Source organism: Vombatus ursinus, unplaced genomic scaffold (assembly GCF_900497805.2).
Source record: "Vombatus ursinus unplaced genomic scaffold, bare-nosed wombat genome assembly UNPS02014403.1, whole genome shotgun sequence".
In the NCBI taxonomy this organism is placed as follows: domain Eukaryota; kingdom Metazoa; phylum Chordata; class Mammalia; order Diprotodontia; family Vombatidae; genus Vombatus; species Vombatus ursinus.
In genome coordinates, this window is record NW_020954181.1 from 39,038 (window position 1) to 56,402 (window position 17,365).

The window sequence follows — 17,365 nt, forward strand, 5'->3', positions numbered from 1 at the left end:
TGCCAGCTAACAGATGGACAAGCCCAAGTACTCATCTACTTAGTTGTTGGAATATAATGTCAGGCTAAAAAGCTTTGATCTTACATATCTTCATCTTCTTATAGTAGCTTAAATGCTTAAATTAGCCTATTAGATAAAGATTTAATATTGTATTTATTATCTTCTACTGACCACCTACCATGATTATAGAAATTTGCCATAGAAGGAAGAGATATACTTACAGTAAGAGAAAAACGCTCCCCTAACTTGATGACAGGCACTAGGCGGTGAAGTGGATACTGTGCCAGGCCTGGAGTCAAGACTCCTCTTCTTGAGTTCAATTCCAGCCTTAGACACTTAGTAGCTGTGTGATCCTGGGCAAGTAATTTAACCATGTTTGCCTCAGTTTCCTCATCTATAAAATCAGCTGGAGAAGGAAATGGCAAAACCATCCAATATCTTTACCAAGAAAACCCCAAATGAGGAAATGACTGAAAAATGACTGAACAACAACTTGATGTCAATTCCAGGCAAGAGTCATATAGGCAGCCAATTGTCACAGGATGCCCTGCTTAGAATTTTAGCCAGGTGAAAAAAATTTTCCATTCAAGAGGAAATATTACACTGGGGAAATCAAGTCAAGAGAGTCCTACCTTACTTAGCCCATGCCAAAAGTCACTCTCTCCATTTTTTTTTTTTTGAGACAGAACTCCACCTTTAACTCACAGATGTGATTCCATAGCTTGATGATCATTCCTAGAATCAGACTCAAAATAATATCAATTGCAGTCACATAAGATTTAACCTTAAACAGCAAGCTTCACTAATTATAGCTTAGGGTTGGATTAAATTATTGATACTCTCATGTTGTTGAGAATAAGTATTGTAGATTGACTTCTTAATTAAGTCTCGAAGACAGAAGTTTGTTAAGAGTAGGTTGACTTAAGATATAACTTCAATATGTAGCTTCCCAGGTAGAACTTCATAATTTTCACAATCACAAATCATCCATAAACTACTACTATAATATAAACTTTGTAAAAGGGAGTTAGACACAGATGATTATCACCATTATCTTATTATACTTCTAAATAAATAATTCTCAAAGATATTTACATAAGTCTTTTAACAATTAAATTTATATAATCACATAGAATGGGCTAAAAATTAATTTCATTCTCTCATGGATCACTTATTTATAAGCTAATTCTATAAGACCTTTATAATAGTCATTGTCATCAGTACTGCCATAAGTTTCTCCTTTGGCAAAAGTTTGGAACATGTTCTAGTACAGCAACTAAGGCAAAGCCTAAAAAGGATAAGAAGCCCAAGGATGATAAGGGCCCATTTAACCTAGATGGCTGACAGACCAGTCCCCTGCAACCACAAAGAGGGATTCCACCATGAGCATTTGTTGGAGCTCATGGACATTTGTGACAATTTCTCCTGATCCACAGATGTAGGAGCGACAGGATTGATTGATGAGAACACAGGATCCCCCTATAGCAACAGTGAGAATTTCTAAAGCTAAGCAGTTCTATAGGACTGCTTTTGCTAAAGAGTCGATCTCTTCCTAGAGAGAGGAGATAGCGCTGGATGTCTCAGAGATGGCCTTGAAGCTGCAGGTTCCCCACACCTGGTGTAGGATATGTCCCACATGGAGTCTAATGCAGTATTATTTCTTGTCCCATCACCATGGCAGGAGGGAGCTGTAGAAGAGAGGACTGTAGACAATAATACTAAGATTAAGATGACACCGACAGATTGTAGTATACGCTCAAATGACAAAGCAATTCTTAGGTTGTATCTTGAGCTAGTTTTTTAACCTCAGCAGAAATGTTTCTAAAAACTGCCAATATCCCAAAAGTGGGTATAGCAACCTAGAAGAATCCTGCAGTGGAGGTGGCTACAGAATTTGGTCTAGACCTTTTTTTATGTGCATGCCACCAGGTGCCCAATTCCTAGCGGTTTTTTTCTACTTGGCCTATAGAGTGGCTGTGCACTGATATGTGTAGAATCACATAGGCTATTCCACACATTCCTTACCATCTTGGGGTCAGAGAGAAGTAAGCACAAACGTTGTAGATGTAGAATTGTCCCAGGGTCACTAGCCCCCATAGAAATTCTAGGTATAGTGGTGATGAAACAGTAATAGTTGTAAAAGTTATGTTTTCAGATTGCTGTCCCTGGGTCTAGAGAGATGGGTTTTAGCAAAGGCAAATGTTGTTACAGATAATGGAAGGGTGAGATTGAATTTTTATGTCATCCCCCTTGTATGTAGTAGCCAACAGGCTCTTATTATTTTTAACACATAATTCAAAGGTGGGCAGAAGTTTAGCAAGTGGGTTTGGGTAAACCTAATACTTGAACATTACTATAGATGATGTATTACGGTTCACTGAAATCTGGAGATTCTTGAGATGCTTGAAAGTTACTGACACTAGTTGTGACTACTTAGATGGCTTCCAACTATTACTGATAATTTCACAAATGACAAAAACAAATGGTGCAAATACCACTTTCTTCAATCACAAGGTGTAGCACTGTTTCCTTTGCCTAGACAGGAATAGTGCTCTGATGGAGCTGGTGAGAGACCAGCATCCATGGGGCCCAATGACTTTAGCTTGGTATAGGGCAGGGGTGAGGAACCTGCAGCCTCAAGGCCACACATGGCCTTCTAGGGCCCTGGGTGTGGACTTTTTGACTGAGTCCAAGTTTTACAGAACAAATCCTTTTACTAAAGGGATTTGTTCTGTGAAATTTGAATTCAGTCAAAGGGCTGCACTTGAGGCCCTAGAGGGCCACAAGTGGCCTTGAGGCCGAAGGTTCCCCAACCTTGGTGTAGGGTATGTCCTACATGGAGTCTAATGCAGCATTATTTCTTGTCCCATCACCATGGCAGGAGAGAGCTGTAGAAGAGAGAACTGTAGACAATAATACTAAGATTAAAATGAAACCAACAGATTGCAGTATATGCTCAAATGACAAAGCAGTCCTTATTAACTATAATTGATGTTGGATTACCAGAGTCAAGAGACAGGAGTACTATGTTTCAGAAAATGGTACCAGTTTTATGGGGGAGCAAAAAATCCAAGAATCTTATTCTCCAATCTTGATGGCAGTAGGAGTGGTCAGCAGCACCTGGAATGGAGCTAGCAAGCAGGCCGAATCCCACTAGTATGCTGAAAGTTTTTGATGTACACCCTATCTCCTGTGTGTAAATCATAGAGTAAAAAGTCTAAACATCCAGCCTGCACTGCTGTTCCCACATTGTGAAATTCATGTAGCCTGGACTGTAATTCCTATATATAGGAAGCAAAAGAAATATTTTCTGCTAGTAAAGATGTATATACTGGGGAAAAGGGTTTTGTTTGGATAAGGGATGTCCAAAAAGCATTTCAAAAAGTGATTTATGTGATTCCTGTCTTGGTCTCCTGCACAGATAGAACAATGCTAGGGGGAGAACATCAGGCCATTTCAGATGTGTCTCAGTACACAACTTGCCAATAATAAGTTCCTTATTAAAAAAAATACGTTCATTATTCATATGGTCAACTTGGCCTAAACTTTTGTGTTTAGAATTTCAGAGTCACCCCCAGCAAGACTAGATTTGGGATAAGACAAAATCAGGGAAATAAGTGCCCTTGTCAGAGTCTATGTGTGCTGGTGGGTCAAAGCAAGGGACAATTTCCTTCAGGAGTACCTTAACAACAAACAACAGTGGCATGGGAGCCAGGAAAAGACTCTTGCCACTGGGCGAGTTGATTAACAAGGCAAATCTTATAATGTCCAGCCTTAGGCATACCAACAAGACCAATCTATAAATGTTCAAAAGGTGTGTAAGCCATAGGGTGCCCACCATAGGCCTCGGCACAGAAAGCATATTGGTTATATGTGAGATATATATATACACATTATATATATATGTACATATATATACATATATATGTTATATATATTATATATATTGGCAGGTAGAGCAAGAGGCAAACACATGGGCTGCTATGTTGGTGGCACCTGGGGTGATCCAAACCCTCCTAATTGCATCCACAATCCCTTGAGTGCCAAAGTGGTCACCCTTGTAAATAGACATACCTGGTGGTAGAAGCTCTGGGGGAGGAGTGGTGTGCCCTCTGCAGACACCCAGACCCCAGCAACCTGTTTTGCCTTAAACCTTTGCTTCAGTATCAGAAGGTAAGAGATTAAAAATATGTGCACGTGCTTCTTGAGTAGCAAGGTTAGCAACAGTAGCAATATGACCATTCCCTCCTGAGACAAGATCAGCTCAGTCCCTTCCATACGGGGCAGAGCAGTGCACAATGGCAAGGGCAACGGAAAGTTTCAGGGCAGAGACCTTTAATGAATTCCACATTTGCAACAACTTTGTCAGCAGAAGTCAAAAATCCCCACAGTAGTCAAGGCATCCCCACAGCATGACAGACAACAGAGATTGTGTTGCTTCTGCCACTCCAGAATTCATTTTGAGGTGTTATTTTAAAGTTGGAGGGGAATTTGGGAGAGCTCAAGCAAGTCCCTGACATTGCTCCACTACCTTGGCTCTGCCTCTCTTCCTCCCTCCCCCTCCCCATGGCCCAATAGGGCTATTTAAGCATTCTATTTACCATTCTGTTAATATGGACCCACTTATTTTTTTGTAAATAATCATATGCTGGACCATCTCCAGTTACTCTAATCTATGTCTGTTCACTGGACCCAGATGACTCCGGAGGAGAAAGTGAAGCTGGTAACTTTGCATTGCCCTCCTTCACTTAAATCCGACTCACTTGCAAGTCATGGCATCATCTTCCTGATGTCATGGTCTTCTTCAAGAATGAAGGACAAACCACCACACACAGTCAAATATTTTATTTAGATTGCCAGTTTTATTCATGCATAGTTAGGCAAAATGATTGTTTTTTAATTTTCCTTTATTATTGTTAATTTACTTTTTTCATTTTTGATACTGATAACTTGGCACCCATTTGGGAAACCAGTGCTAGCTCAGGAACTCTTGGGATCTCTTTCTACCTTAGTACTTCCCATATTGTTCTGTCTTAGTCCTGTTTCTCTTCTGGAGATGTGGAATGTTACCTGATGTCACTGCCATGGTTGCCCCAAGCACACTCCTAGCTGGTCCCCACCTAAGTATTGACAAACCTGTCTGTGTTCTTAAGCTGCTCTGGGCTAGGGGGGAAAATTATACAGAAATATATATATGTATGTATGTATGTAGAATACATATATATATATGTGTGTGTATGTACACACATATACATATGCATACACATAAATAAGTACACATATATTTCATACTAAAAATTTAAATCTAAAAATGTTTAGATATTTATATTAGGGAAATAATCATTTTAACAGCAAGGTGTAATTTGTTGAGAGACAATTGTTTAGCATTTTTAATTTTAAAATTCTGAACTTAAAACAACAAAAAGAACATTTCTATACACACAACAAACAAAAAGAATTTTCTATGAAAGGTACTTGAAAGACAAAAATAAATGTTTCATCATGTTCGTATTGAACCTACAAACAGTCTTGTGTTCACTTTTTTTGTTGTTCTTCTTTGACTTATTGGTTTAAAAAAATCCCAGGGAGAAAATTCTCTATACCAAAGGCAGGTTGATAACTGTTCTTATAATCTTACAAAGCCAACTTGTACACCGAGAGGTTAAGTGATTTGCAGTAGGACACAGTGCGAGTATGTGCCAGAAGTGTGACTCCAACTCTAGCTTTATTCATTCAGAGGTTAGCTCTTTTATTTTGCTGCCTCTCTTGTATCCACCTTTAATGGAAATAATGCAAATATGTGAAATAAAACATCCAAATTAGCATAAAATTTCAGAATATTTTAGGATAAAAAGATTGGAGATATTAATTTCTACAAATGCATCATAGCATATTGTGACATTGTCCTGAAATTTTAGAAATGTCATCACCATCAGAACTCATTATTTTCTTTAGTTTTCTTGAATTGACTAAAAATTAAGGCCAGTTTTTCTATTCAGATTTTAATGCCAGACTGTTCACACACTTGTATGATTTAGAGCAACATTTTCAATTTCTTTCACTGATGTTTCAGCAGCTACTGAATGAAGCTCTTGAGCAGTGGTGAAAATAACTTTTTTATTGTTATTGAGAAGATGTCAATGAATTATGTTTAGCTTTATAGCTCTATATAGTTTTTTTTTTATTTTTGGTGATACATTCAGCTCTTCATACAGTGTAACATTGAGAAAAGATGTCATAAAAAAAGTTGAGTGCAGCTCTTTCTGGTGATACTAAAAAGTTAAACTAACTTTCAATGGAAAAAAAAGGACACTGTCAACTATTCTTCACCAAAAGGCTAATAAAATGATTCCCTGAAATGGTGCTTCTAAAATTCATTCTTAGCAAAAAGAGACTGAAAAATATGAACAAATAAGACTAGATTAAAATGAAAATTCTCTTACAGTTGCAGAAGGTATGGATTCTTAATGGAAAAGGAGTGTATTGCAGTGGATAGAGAGCTGGCCTCAGATGCAGAAAAATATTGGTTCCAAGTTCCCATTCATTCGTACTGTACAACTCTGAGCAAATCCTTTAACCTCTCAGTGCTCCAGGTAGCTCTATGACTCTAAATTGTAGAGCTACTTGATGCCCTGAATTGGTAGAGGGAGCTTCCTCAGCTGAAAGTTCCCTATAATAATGAAATCACCCAAACCTTATGAGGAAAGTTTTCACTAAGAGGAAGAGGAAAAACGTTTTAAAAAGCTAGCTTTTAGATCAAGAAACTGGAAAATTTTAAAGTTTTCACTAAAGGGATATGCCTAAAGAAAAAAAAGGGGGGGGGAGGTACTCTAGCAAATCAACTATTTCAGAAAACAGAAAAACACAGTAAGATAAAATGTAATTGTTACAGTATGAAACATTACTTCATTTTAATTCTTTATGTGAAAAAAAGGTAATAGAAAGCATACATAGAATATAAATGATAATACACAGTGACTCATTCCATCTCTATGTTCTACTTATTAGAGTTTACATAACACATAAATATTTTAGCTGCCTGCCAAATGGCAGTTCTGTCATTCACTAACCAGTTCAAGTTCATAGTTACAGGGCTGACTGAGGAAGGGACATGCACCAAGGAGTGGCATTCCAAATGGAGAAACCACCAAGGGCTACGTACTAAGTCAGGAACAAGTTCAGAAGCAAACAACACCCATGTGGCTTGAGCCCAGGAGTAAAATGCATTAAAATGCATGAAAAAAAAGTCAATAGTCAATGTTGAAGGGGTTGTGGAGTGGATAGGAACACTAAATACACTATTGGTGGCGCTTTTTAACCATTTTTGAAAGCAATTTGGATACATGCAAATAAAGTGACTAAAATGCCCACACTTTGTGGATCAGATATTTCATTACTTGGCTCATTCCCCAAGGAAGATATTGATAAGAATAAGGTCCCCATATACACCAAAATGTTTACAGCAGTGCTTTTTGTGATAGCAAAGAATTGGAAACAAAGTAGATGCCCACTGATTGGGGAATCCCTAAACATATCAGTGAATGTATGAATGTAATCAAATATTATACTGCTGTAAGAAATGGTGTGTGCAAAGCATACAGAAAAGCATGGAAAGATCTACATGAACTGATGTAGAGTGAAGTCAGCAGACCAAAGAAAATAATATATACAATAACTAAAACAACATAAATGTAAACTATGCAGCAAAAAATAAAAAATGGAGGTCACAAAATTACAAAGATCAAGCAAGACTGGAATGAAAAGATATGAGAGGACATCCTCAGCCAACCCCTTTCTGGAGGTGAGAGGTCCACAGGTCCAAGCTACACATCTTTTTTAGATTTTTAAATAAATATATTTTACTTTTTTCCCTCTCTAAAAAATACTATTTGTTGTACAGAATAACCCTGTAGGAAGAGGTGGATAATTGGATTAACTATGATCATGTAAGAAACAGAAGACAATAAAAACTTTTAAAGAGAATTTAATAATTATAAAGATAAAGCATGAGTAACTCAAATGAAGAAATATGAAAGGATACCCCTTTCACAAAGTTAGGAGGTTTATGGGTATTACAATTGCACATGTTTTCAGACTTTTTCCATGTATCAATCAGTAGTGCTTATGTTTGTCTTCTTTTTTTCTTTCTTTTTTGTTTTTAAAAAATACTACTTGTTATATGGGATAGCTCTCTGACAGAGGGCAATGTAGGGACACTAGAGATAACGATGATGATGTAAAAAACAGGTAATCAATAAAAACCAATAAAAAGTAAGAGCAGCAGTTAAGTGGGGAAAAAAATCCTTAACAGCAAATTTACCTAATAAACTGTCAAAGGCAATTAATTTTTAAAGGAAGAAATCAAAGCTATCAATAACCACATGGAAACATGATCTAAATCATTAATAATTACAAGTTTCATCTCATATCTCAGACTGACAAAATTAACACACAAACAAAAAAGATAAATGTGAGGTGGGGAAGAAGTTATGAGAATGTTGTAGAAAAACAGGTATAGTCATTCTGGAAAGCAATTTGGAAAAATGCTCCAAAATTCATTTTACTGTGTATACTCTCTGACCTAGTGATGCTGCTCTTAGGGCTATAACCCAATGATAGAGAGTAAATAAATAGATACAGGAAAATGATCCATATTTATAAAAAATATTTATAGCAGGTATTTGTGTGGTAGCAAAGAACTGAAAACTGAAGGGGTGCCCATCAAGGAGGGAATATGGTATATGCACGTGATGGATTACTATTATGCTATAGGGAATGATGAGGGAACCAGAACAATTTAAATAATAACAACAATATTTTAAAGACAATTTTGAAAGTCTTAGGAACTCTGATAAATGCAATGATCAACCAAAATTCCAGAGGACTCATGACGAACCAGGCTACCCACTTCCTGATAGAAAGGTAATGGACTCAAGAGTATAGTGAGGCACAATTTTTTTGGACATGGCCAATGTGATAATTTGTTTTGCTTAACTAAATAGATCTATAAGAGAGGTTTTGTTTTTCTTGTTTTTTCAATTAACACAGTTTTGGATAAATCCAATACAGGAATTTATTTTGTCTGACAATGTATTTGTTTACTATAGTGACAAATAGTAAACAAAAAAGGGTTGTTCCACCTGTGGTGGGGAAAAAAAAAATAAATGTTTGATAATTTGAAAAATAAAATTAATTAAAATTCATAAAATATAAATTTCAATCAGCATATATTTTCTATTTTTGCCTGATACTTTGCCAATTTTAAGAATGAAACAATAGAACTTTTGGCCAACTGTTTTTAAAGTCATTTTACTTTGGTACATCAGGCCAAAAATGGGTTCACATGGCTGCTAAATATACTTATTCAAAGAACATAACTTTGCATGTGTTTAAACACTCTATATTAGATTGTAAACTACTCTGAGCAGAAACTATCATTTTTCTTTTTTGTATAACAATGTTTTACAATGCACAGTAGACACTTAATGTTTGTTCAAGTTAGCTAAAATGTGTTGTGTATACACACACACATACACACACACAACTGACAAGGCAATACTTACACTACTAAAATATGAGCTAATTTTTCCAATATAGCTAAAAGCTCCATTTATTCCACTGACATAAAATATTAAGACGAAAAAAGCCAAATGTAGAAAATTATTTAAATAATAAAATGAATGTTCTATGGTACAAAATATAATGGGCTGGTCACCTAACATGGGAAAATGGAGCTTCCCTTGATATTTCAATTTTGATAAAATGGTAACTAGGACAAACCTAAATAAACAGAATGGAATCTTCAGATCCACTAAGAATCATCTTAATAAAATATAATACAATTATATGAAGAAAATGAATCACCATATACTAAGAATTTCCAGTCTAGTCTAAAAAAGCCATGGTTATTAGCTAGATAGTAATAGGACTTATATTTAGGCAATACCTAATCCAATTCCTTTAGTTTACAGATAAGGAAATGGAAACCCAAAGAGTTAAAGGAAATTTCCCAAGGCCATAGAGGTAATGAATAGCAAACCTGGTATCTAATATTTATGCCATGTAGGAAATTCTAGAATTAATATATACTAAATTCAATTATCCAGACTGATACGGGCTTCTGAGGAAAGACTAGAAGGAGTGCATGATCTAGTTAAAAACAATTATCACATTAATATACATAATTTTCCCTATCTTGTATTTTTTTCCCTCCCCAAATTTGAAGGAAAATTTTCCTTCTCCCCACCAAGATTTCTTCCTCATGGAGGAGGTAAAAAGGGGCTGCATATAAGGCTGAATCAATACAGCAAAAAAAAAAAAAAAAAAGCGATGACTGTCAGTTTTCCCTATTCCGTACTTATCTGTTCTTTCTTCAGGTTGTGCTGAGATTTTCTTAGAGATGATATTTCCTTCTGACTCTACATCCTTCCTAGTACCAAACATTCCACATTTATCATATTTGGTCACACAAATATCACACTGTACAGTCCAGAATCCTTGCATCTATAGAAAGATAAGATGTGCCAAAAGAAAGGAAGACAGCAGCTGTGTTGACTTCCTACTACTTCAGTAATTGGTGAGAGATGCAAAGAAAAAAAAACACAACTACTTGTGTGTTTTGGAACAAGTAATTTAATCTCTCTGGGGGCTTCTATTCATTTATACATAAGAGAGTAGGACTAAATGATCTCTAAGATATCTTTGCAGGTTTAAACTCTACAATTCTACTTTTCTGTCTCAAAATCACCAACTTCAATATGTCTTAGTCTCGTAAGCAGATCAAACGTGTTTCTTTTAAGCTCCGACAATTGTCAGACATTATTATAGGTGCTGGAGATATGACAAAAATGAAACCATTCCCACCCTCAAGTTGCTACTAGCTCCTTGACATTCACACCAACATTCTATATACTAATTCTTCTACTCTCAAAACCCACCCTGAAACAAGAATGCTAAATATTAGGCAGGTTAGTAATGCCTTGACTTGCTTCCATTATTTCATTAGTACTCCTCTCCCTTCTCAACTCACCACAACCAGTCACTGCAGAAAAATCAACCACCCAAACCAGCTCTTTTTTGTCTCAACAAGAGCTCTCTGTTTTCATAAAACAAACAAATTTCTCCCATTGAAATAAAACATTAACTACATGATGCCCCTCTCCTTTAAAAATTAAATACCAAAGGAAAAAAGAGGGAAATAGTAAATATGGAACTTGGTCAATTCACAAGAACCAGTATTGTTCTAAGAGCCATATCTGGCCGTGGGAATTATGAATTAACAGGACAAGAAATCAAGAAAGAAAGAAACTCTCTAGCCTTCAACATCAACAAAAAAATTCAGTATCTTCACTTGAAAAGGATATGCAATTTATGGAAACAAAAATTATTTTTCTAGTAGAACCAATAATCTTTTCCTTAATCACAAACTATCCATGATAGGTTTTCTATAAAATTGTGGTAATGCTCTGCCAACTTTCTTGTTTTAAAAATATCTGGCAAAATAAATTTGAGGTAGAAGAAAGAAATTGAAATGGAACACATTTCAATTCTATGATGGCTGAAATAACTGATTGTAAGAAAGGTGTAACTATAATTTGGTCCACTATACTTACCAATACTATACTAGTATGCTATTATGATTTCCACTAAAATTCTAATATTGGAATAGGTATCTTTTTACTTCCAGAATGCTTAGTAAAGTTACAAATGAATTTCATTTAAAGTAATAAAAAAGTTTTGCCCCAAACACATTTTAACATATTTAAATCTAAATTTGATTTTTGGCAAGACAGTTGAACAAACAAATAAAAAGGTAATATTTCACATGAAATCATTATTAACAATATCTAGAAGTTTATACTAGTTTTCTATTACTTTGTATGGCTTGCATATGTATGTAGTTTACTCAAAGATTTTAAACATGATTGTCACAAAATTTTTTTTAACATATCAGAGATGAAACATCAAAAGGCACACACAGATTTGCAATGGTTATATCACATTTCCTAAGAGACAAAACAATTTTTGTCCCTGTAAACTTTATTCTCACAAAATTAAAGTGAGGTCAGTGCTGACTCAAAAGTATTGCTAACATTCACAGTTTCACATTTTTAAAATTATGTATGAAGTACATGGCTCTTCACTTATATAACCCTATTTCTTTCACCCACTGAAGAAAGAACAGTCAACAGAATCATATAAACTAAAACTATTTATCAGTAAGAGTTCATTTTCACCAAAACTGGATTGAAAGCAAACAATGATTAACAAACTTCAAATGTCAGGAATGTTTGAGGTTAGGCTCCAACTTATTCTTCATAACAACAAAACATACCTCAATTTACTCTCTCTAGTAAAGCTTATCTGGATAAAGGATAAATAATTCCTTCTTAAACATTAATACATTGTGCAAGAAAATCATTCACGCATACTTTTTGTAGTTCAACAGATTTAAGTCTTCACCAACAAGAGTCACCTTTCCTTTGTTGGTCGGTTATAACTATCTCTTATACTTTTTGTTAGTTGTTTCATGAATATTTTGTGTATTCTCCCACAGTATGTATGTACAGTCTTTTGTAGTTCCAGTTCTAATGGGTGTAACAAGGAATGTACTTTATCATCTTCAAAAGAGCACTAAAAATGAAAAGAAAAAAAAAGAGAAGTCTCAGTTAAAATGGACAATTAACTTGTATTTTCAGTAAAGACAACATTCTTATTTGCTACAGACCAACATTATCAAGACAGTATTTGTTTGCTTACCAGTGAAGTGTTAAATACCTCCTTTCATGATAAATTAAATAGCAAACAATTAATAAGCATTTAAATGCACTTAACTCCAACTGCCTCAAAAAAAAAAAAATGCTTCCTACTTACCAGACACTGTGCAAAACCCTAAGAATACAAAGACAAAGCAAAAAAAGAACCTGCTTCAAGAAGCTTACATCCTAAAGGGAAAGACAAGTACATAAATAGTTATATACCAAATAACAGAATAGATGGAAGGTAACCTTAGAGGGGTCAACACTAGATGCTGGGAGACCAGGAAAGACCTTCTACCAAAGATTATGCTTGAGCTGTATTTTGAAGGAAACTAGAGATATTAAGAATTAAAATGAAGACTGAGAGTCTTCTGGGAATGAAGGACAACCAATGCAAATGAACTGAGATGGAAATGGAATGTTGTTTGTGAGGTACAGCAAGATAAAAAACTGGAGAGATAGCAAAGGATCAGGATGCAAAGAGCTCTAAATTCCCAACAAAGGAATTCATATTTGATCCTGGACACTGTAGCTTGTCCAATCAAAATTGTCAACATGAAGCTTATTGGTAGTCCTTGAGAAAGCAATTTCAATGGAGTGGCATGAGCAAAATCAAAATTACAAAAGATTAAATAGGAAGTAGTTAGTAGTATAGAAATGCAGGTAGTAAGTTTAGAGAAATGACAACAAATGTTGGTAATAGAAAGAAGGAAAATGACTACACCAAGTCAGTGAAAGAAGGTCAAGATAAAGTTGTTAAGTTGTTGGGTTTTTTGTTTCTCAAGATAGGGAAGACATATATTTAATGGAAGAGGAGAAAAATGCTACTGAAGGACTATAGAAGGTTAGAGACAAAAGTTAGAGTCATTTGGATGACTGCAGCTAAGATCAGAATTTGAGAGTTGGCAGGTCACAGCTATATGATCAAAGAGGAAATATAATTAAAATCTAGAATAACAGGAGGGCATATATAGACAAAGAAAACAAGAAATTCTCTTATGAATCCCAGCACACGATAATTAGGGGCAATTTCTTGAAGGAACGATCTTAGAACAAATAGAAGGAAGTAATTTTCATAGCAAAGAACAAATATATGCAATTTTTTACCTCTAGAAGACTTTACTTGTCGAAAATAGAAAGAATTTCAAGAAATATATAAATTTATGATTCAAGGTGTGGGAAAGTTCAGGACACATCTCTAGCATTTGAGAATAGAAGGCAACTGTCAACCTCTCCCTTACAAGGTCGAGCTAAACCCTCTTAAGGAAGAAATACCTTCTTGTGCTCCAAAAAAAGGTAATGTGGATCCATAGTGACTACCAAGAGAAGGGCCATTTAATAATGATCAAATAAAAATGAGATGAGTAATGGTGGCTAGTGACTGCCTCCTGACCTGACCTAAACAAGAGATAGGTCTCTTGTCTTCCCAGAGATGTATGATGAAGAACCTCCTGGATTTGTCAAACCTATAGACCTACCAGAACTACTTCTGGTGATTCACATGGAGACAAATGATACAATGAGAAGGAATTTAGAAATAATTGTTAAGAATTATGAAGTCCTAGGCAAGCAAAGAAGATTTTAGGAGCAAAAGGTTTTTGTTTTTCGTTGGCCAACTGAAAGCAGAGCCTTGGAAGAGGAAGTCAATACGGAAAATAATATCTCAGAACAGGATTTGAACTTCTGGATCACAGCTTAAAATACAAGAATAAGGGCTCTTGAGAAAAAATAGAGTAAGCCTAATAAAGGATTGATAAATGTAGGTGAGTGTGCATGTGTGTGTATTAAAAAATGCTACAAGAAATAAGTTGGGAGAACAGAGAGAAGAGGATTAATAACTGATAGAAATCAATATCCAGGAAGAGAATCAACAATAAAAGTCATGAACTCCATTGGCTATTAACAAATGCAAAAGGCATGAGAAATAAAGTACACTAGAAACCCCAAAGAAAGTAAGAAAATTCTAGCCCTTAGCAATTACTAAGAGAATGGGATAGGTCTGATGATCAGAATATGCCTAATGAAGAAACAGAATACAAAAAAAGTTATCAGTCAATATTCAGGGTGGATAAGATAATGCTAATAAAGAAAAAAAAAGAAGACAACTAGTAAACTCCAATTTTGCTTCTGCTTTTTGTGGCACAGAAGACAATCTTTTCACCAATTAAGAATAGAATAAAAAAAGGTTAAAGGAGAGCTAAAGATTCCAGTTAAGAACGTGGCAAGAAAGGGTACAAAGGAGCCTAGCTCATCCCACATATTCTCTAGCAAGGACTTTAAAATGGCACCACACTGAAAAATGATCAAGAAATCCAAAGAAGAACATTAGTAAGTTCCTTTACTCATTCTAGGATATCACAAAAAGGACAGACTGGACCACTGGAACTTATGAGATTAGGATCCCACTAGGAAAACCAGCATGAGCTCAGATGAATGGACTAGCCCACAGCAATACCCTGAATGGGGAAACCCTGGGAGTAATGAAGACCAAGGCATAATATTTGTAGAAATCTCAGGGAGGAAGGACTTACTGTAGCAACCTAATCAGAGATACTCCAGGGAAATAGAAGCCTTCAATGGTGTCCCAATGGGTGGTGAATTTTGCTGGGGACACCAAAATCTGCCAGCATTCTGAGGCACACCAAGGGAAGTCAAAATCAGCAGCAAGAACCTCAAGAAAGTAAGGTCAGGAGCAAAACCTGTGAGAAATGGAGATGAGCCTAGTTTGGCACAAAGTCCTAAATCAAGAACTAAGGCTGGAAATATCGAATAAACAAAGACACTATGAAGATATGTTACAGGTCAAGAGATTTCCAAGAGGAAAACTCAAGAGAAGAAAGTAACCCAACAGATACAATCAGAGGCTCAGGAAAAAAAAAATGTTTTGGCTTCAAAAACCTGGAAGAAAGTACCTGGAAGAAACAATGCAAGAGATTAAAAAAGAAAGAAAGAAAAAATGGATCTATTGGTAAAAAATAAATAAATTAAGAGCTTAGAAGAGAGGATAGGAAACATTATTTAAATAAAAAACTCCCTGAAAATTAAAATAGCCAAATAATTCAATGATTCCATGAGACAAGAAACACTGGAACAAAATAGAAAGAGTAAAAGAAATGGCATAAAATTTAAGTTATCTATTACTGAAAACAACTGATCTGGAAAACAAGCCAAGCAGAGACAACTGAAAAATCAGAGTTCTCCCTGGAAAACATGACACTTTATCTATATCCCTCCCTGGGAACTATATTATAGCCTGGAAACTATATTTCAAGAAACCATAAATGAAACTGACTACATTAAAACTCCCAGGAATGGCAGAGCTCACAAAGTAAAGAAAAAGTAGTGCAAGCCCCTAGAAAGAAAGAGTTCTTTCAAATAACAAGCAGTCAGGATCATATAAACACCACTTTTTGAACCAAGTCTCTCCTGACTCAACTCCAAGTGTGCCCTCCTTCCTAAACTATCATGTATTTAACTATTTTTGTATTAACTTACTATACAAAAGTGTATGTATACACACACACACACATATATATGCTGTATATATTTTTATATGTATTTGTTTTCTCCTCCCATTAGAATGTAAACTCCTTGAAAGTAAGGATTGTTTCATTCTTTGTATTTTAACTCCAGCCCCTAGTACAGTGTCTGGCACATAAAAGGTACTTAATAAATACTTGATTGATGCTCTTGTTCTTTGTATATAAAAATGTTCATGTTAGCTGGTCAAGTTCAGAATAACAATAAAGTTTTTCTAAAAAGGGATATAACATTTAGTGGTCCCCAACCTCAATGAATTTAAGTCAACAGGTCTAAAACAGCTGTATAAGCAAGTAACCCAACATTTATATAGCACTCTAAAGTTTGCAAAAACCCTTTCCTTATAACAACCCTGTGAGGTAGGTGATAAACATATTATCCTTTTTTTTTTTCAGATGAGGAAACAGAGGTTCAGATAGCTTACTTAGGTAAGATCACACATAGCTTCTACGTATCAGAGCCAGGATGTGAACTTTGGTCTTTTCTGACTCCCAAGTCCAATACTGTCCACTATAACACATTGCCTCCCAGGGTACTAAAGAAACTTGCAGATGTGAATGCTGAACCATTGTCAGGGATCTCTTAAGTATCATGGAGAAATGGAAAAGAGCCTGGAATACAACAAATGTCCTGGTATTCAAAGACTGAGAAAAGAGGGGAAAGTTTCTTTGTGTTACCCTGATGGATAAGATGCTGTGGGCTAAATGATAAGTACAATTAGGATGTGAAATTGGTTGACTAGACCAAAAAGACAGTGGTTAGATGTCAACTTTAAGGAAGATCTCTAGTAGCCCTAGAGATCAATATTTTTATCAATGAGAAGGATAATATCAAAGACAGTATGCTTATCTACACCTTTGTGTTAATGGTACAAAGGTGAGGATAACTAATATATTAGATGACAGATTCGGGACTCAAAAAAACCCTAATAGACTAGAATGATGGGCCAAATCTAAAAAAAGGTGAAATTCAATAAAAAGAAATATAACTGTCTGTACAAGATGAGAGTGAAAAAGCTCTGTGAGTCAACAGACTGATGAGTCAAGGGTCCTAAACAAGAAAAATAA

At 35.4% G+C, this 17,365-nt stretch overlaps 1 protein-coding gene across 3 annotated transcripts in view; it reads right to left on the reverse strand.

Annotated features, from left to right (window-relative positions):
- Window positions 1-9,205: 9,205 nt before the first annotated feature.
- Window positions 9,206-17,365, reverse strand: part of GXYLT1 (glucoside xylosyltransferase 1) — a 95,400-nt gene continuing 87,240 nt past the window's right edge. For all 3 annotated transcript variants that reach the window (XM_027861052.1, XM_027861053.1, XM_027861051.1), the window contains one exon: window positions 9,206-12,633. In XM_027861052.1, the coding sequence (XP_027716853.1) occupies window positions 12,472-12,633 (162 nt within the window). In that variant the 3' untranslated portion in view covers window positions 9,206-12,471. The remainder of the gene's footprint in view (window positions 12,634-17,365) is intronic.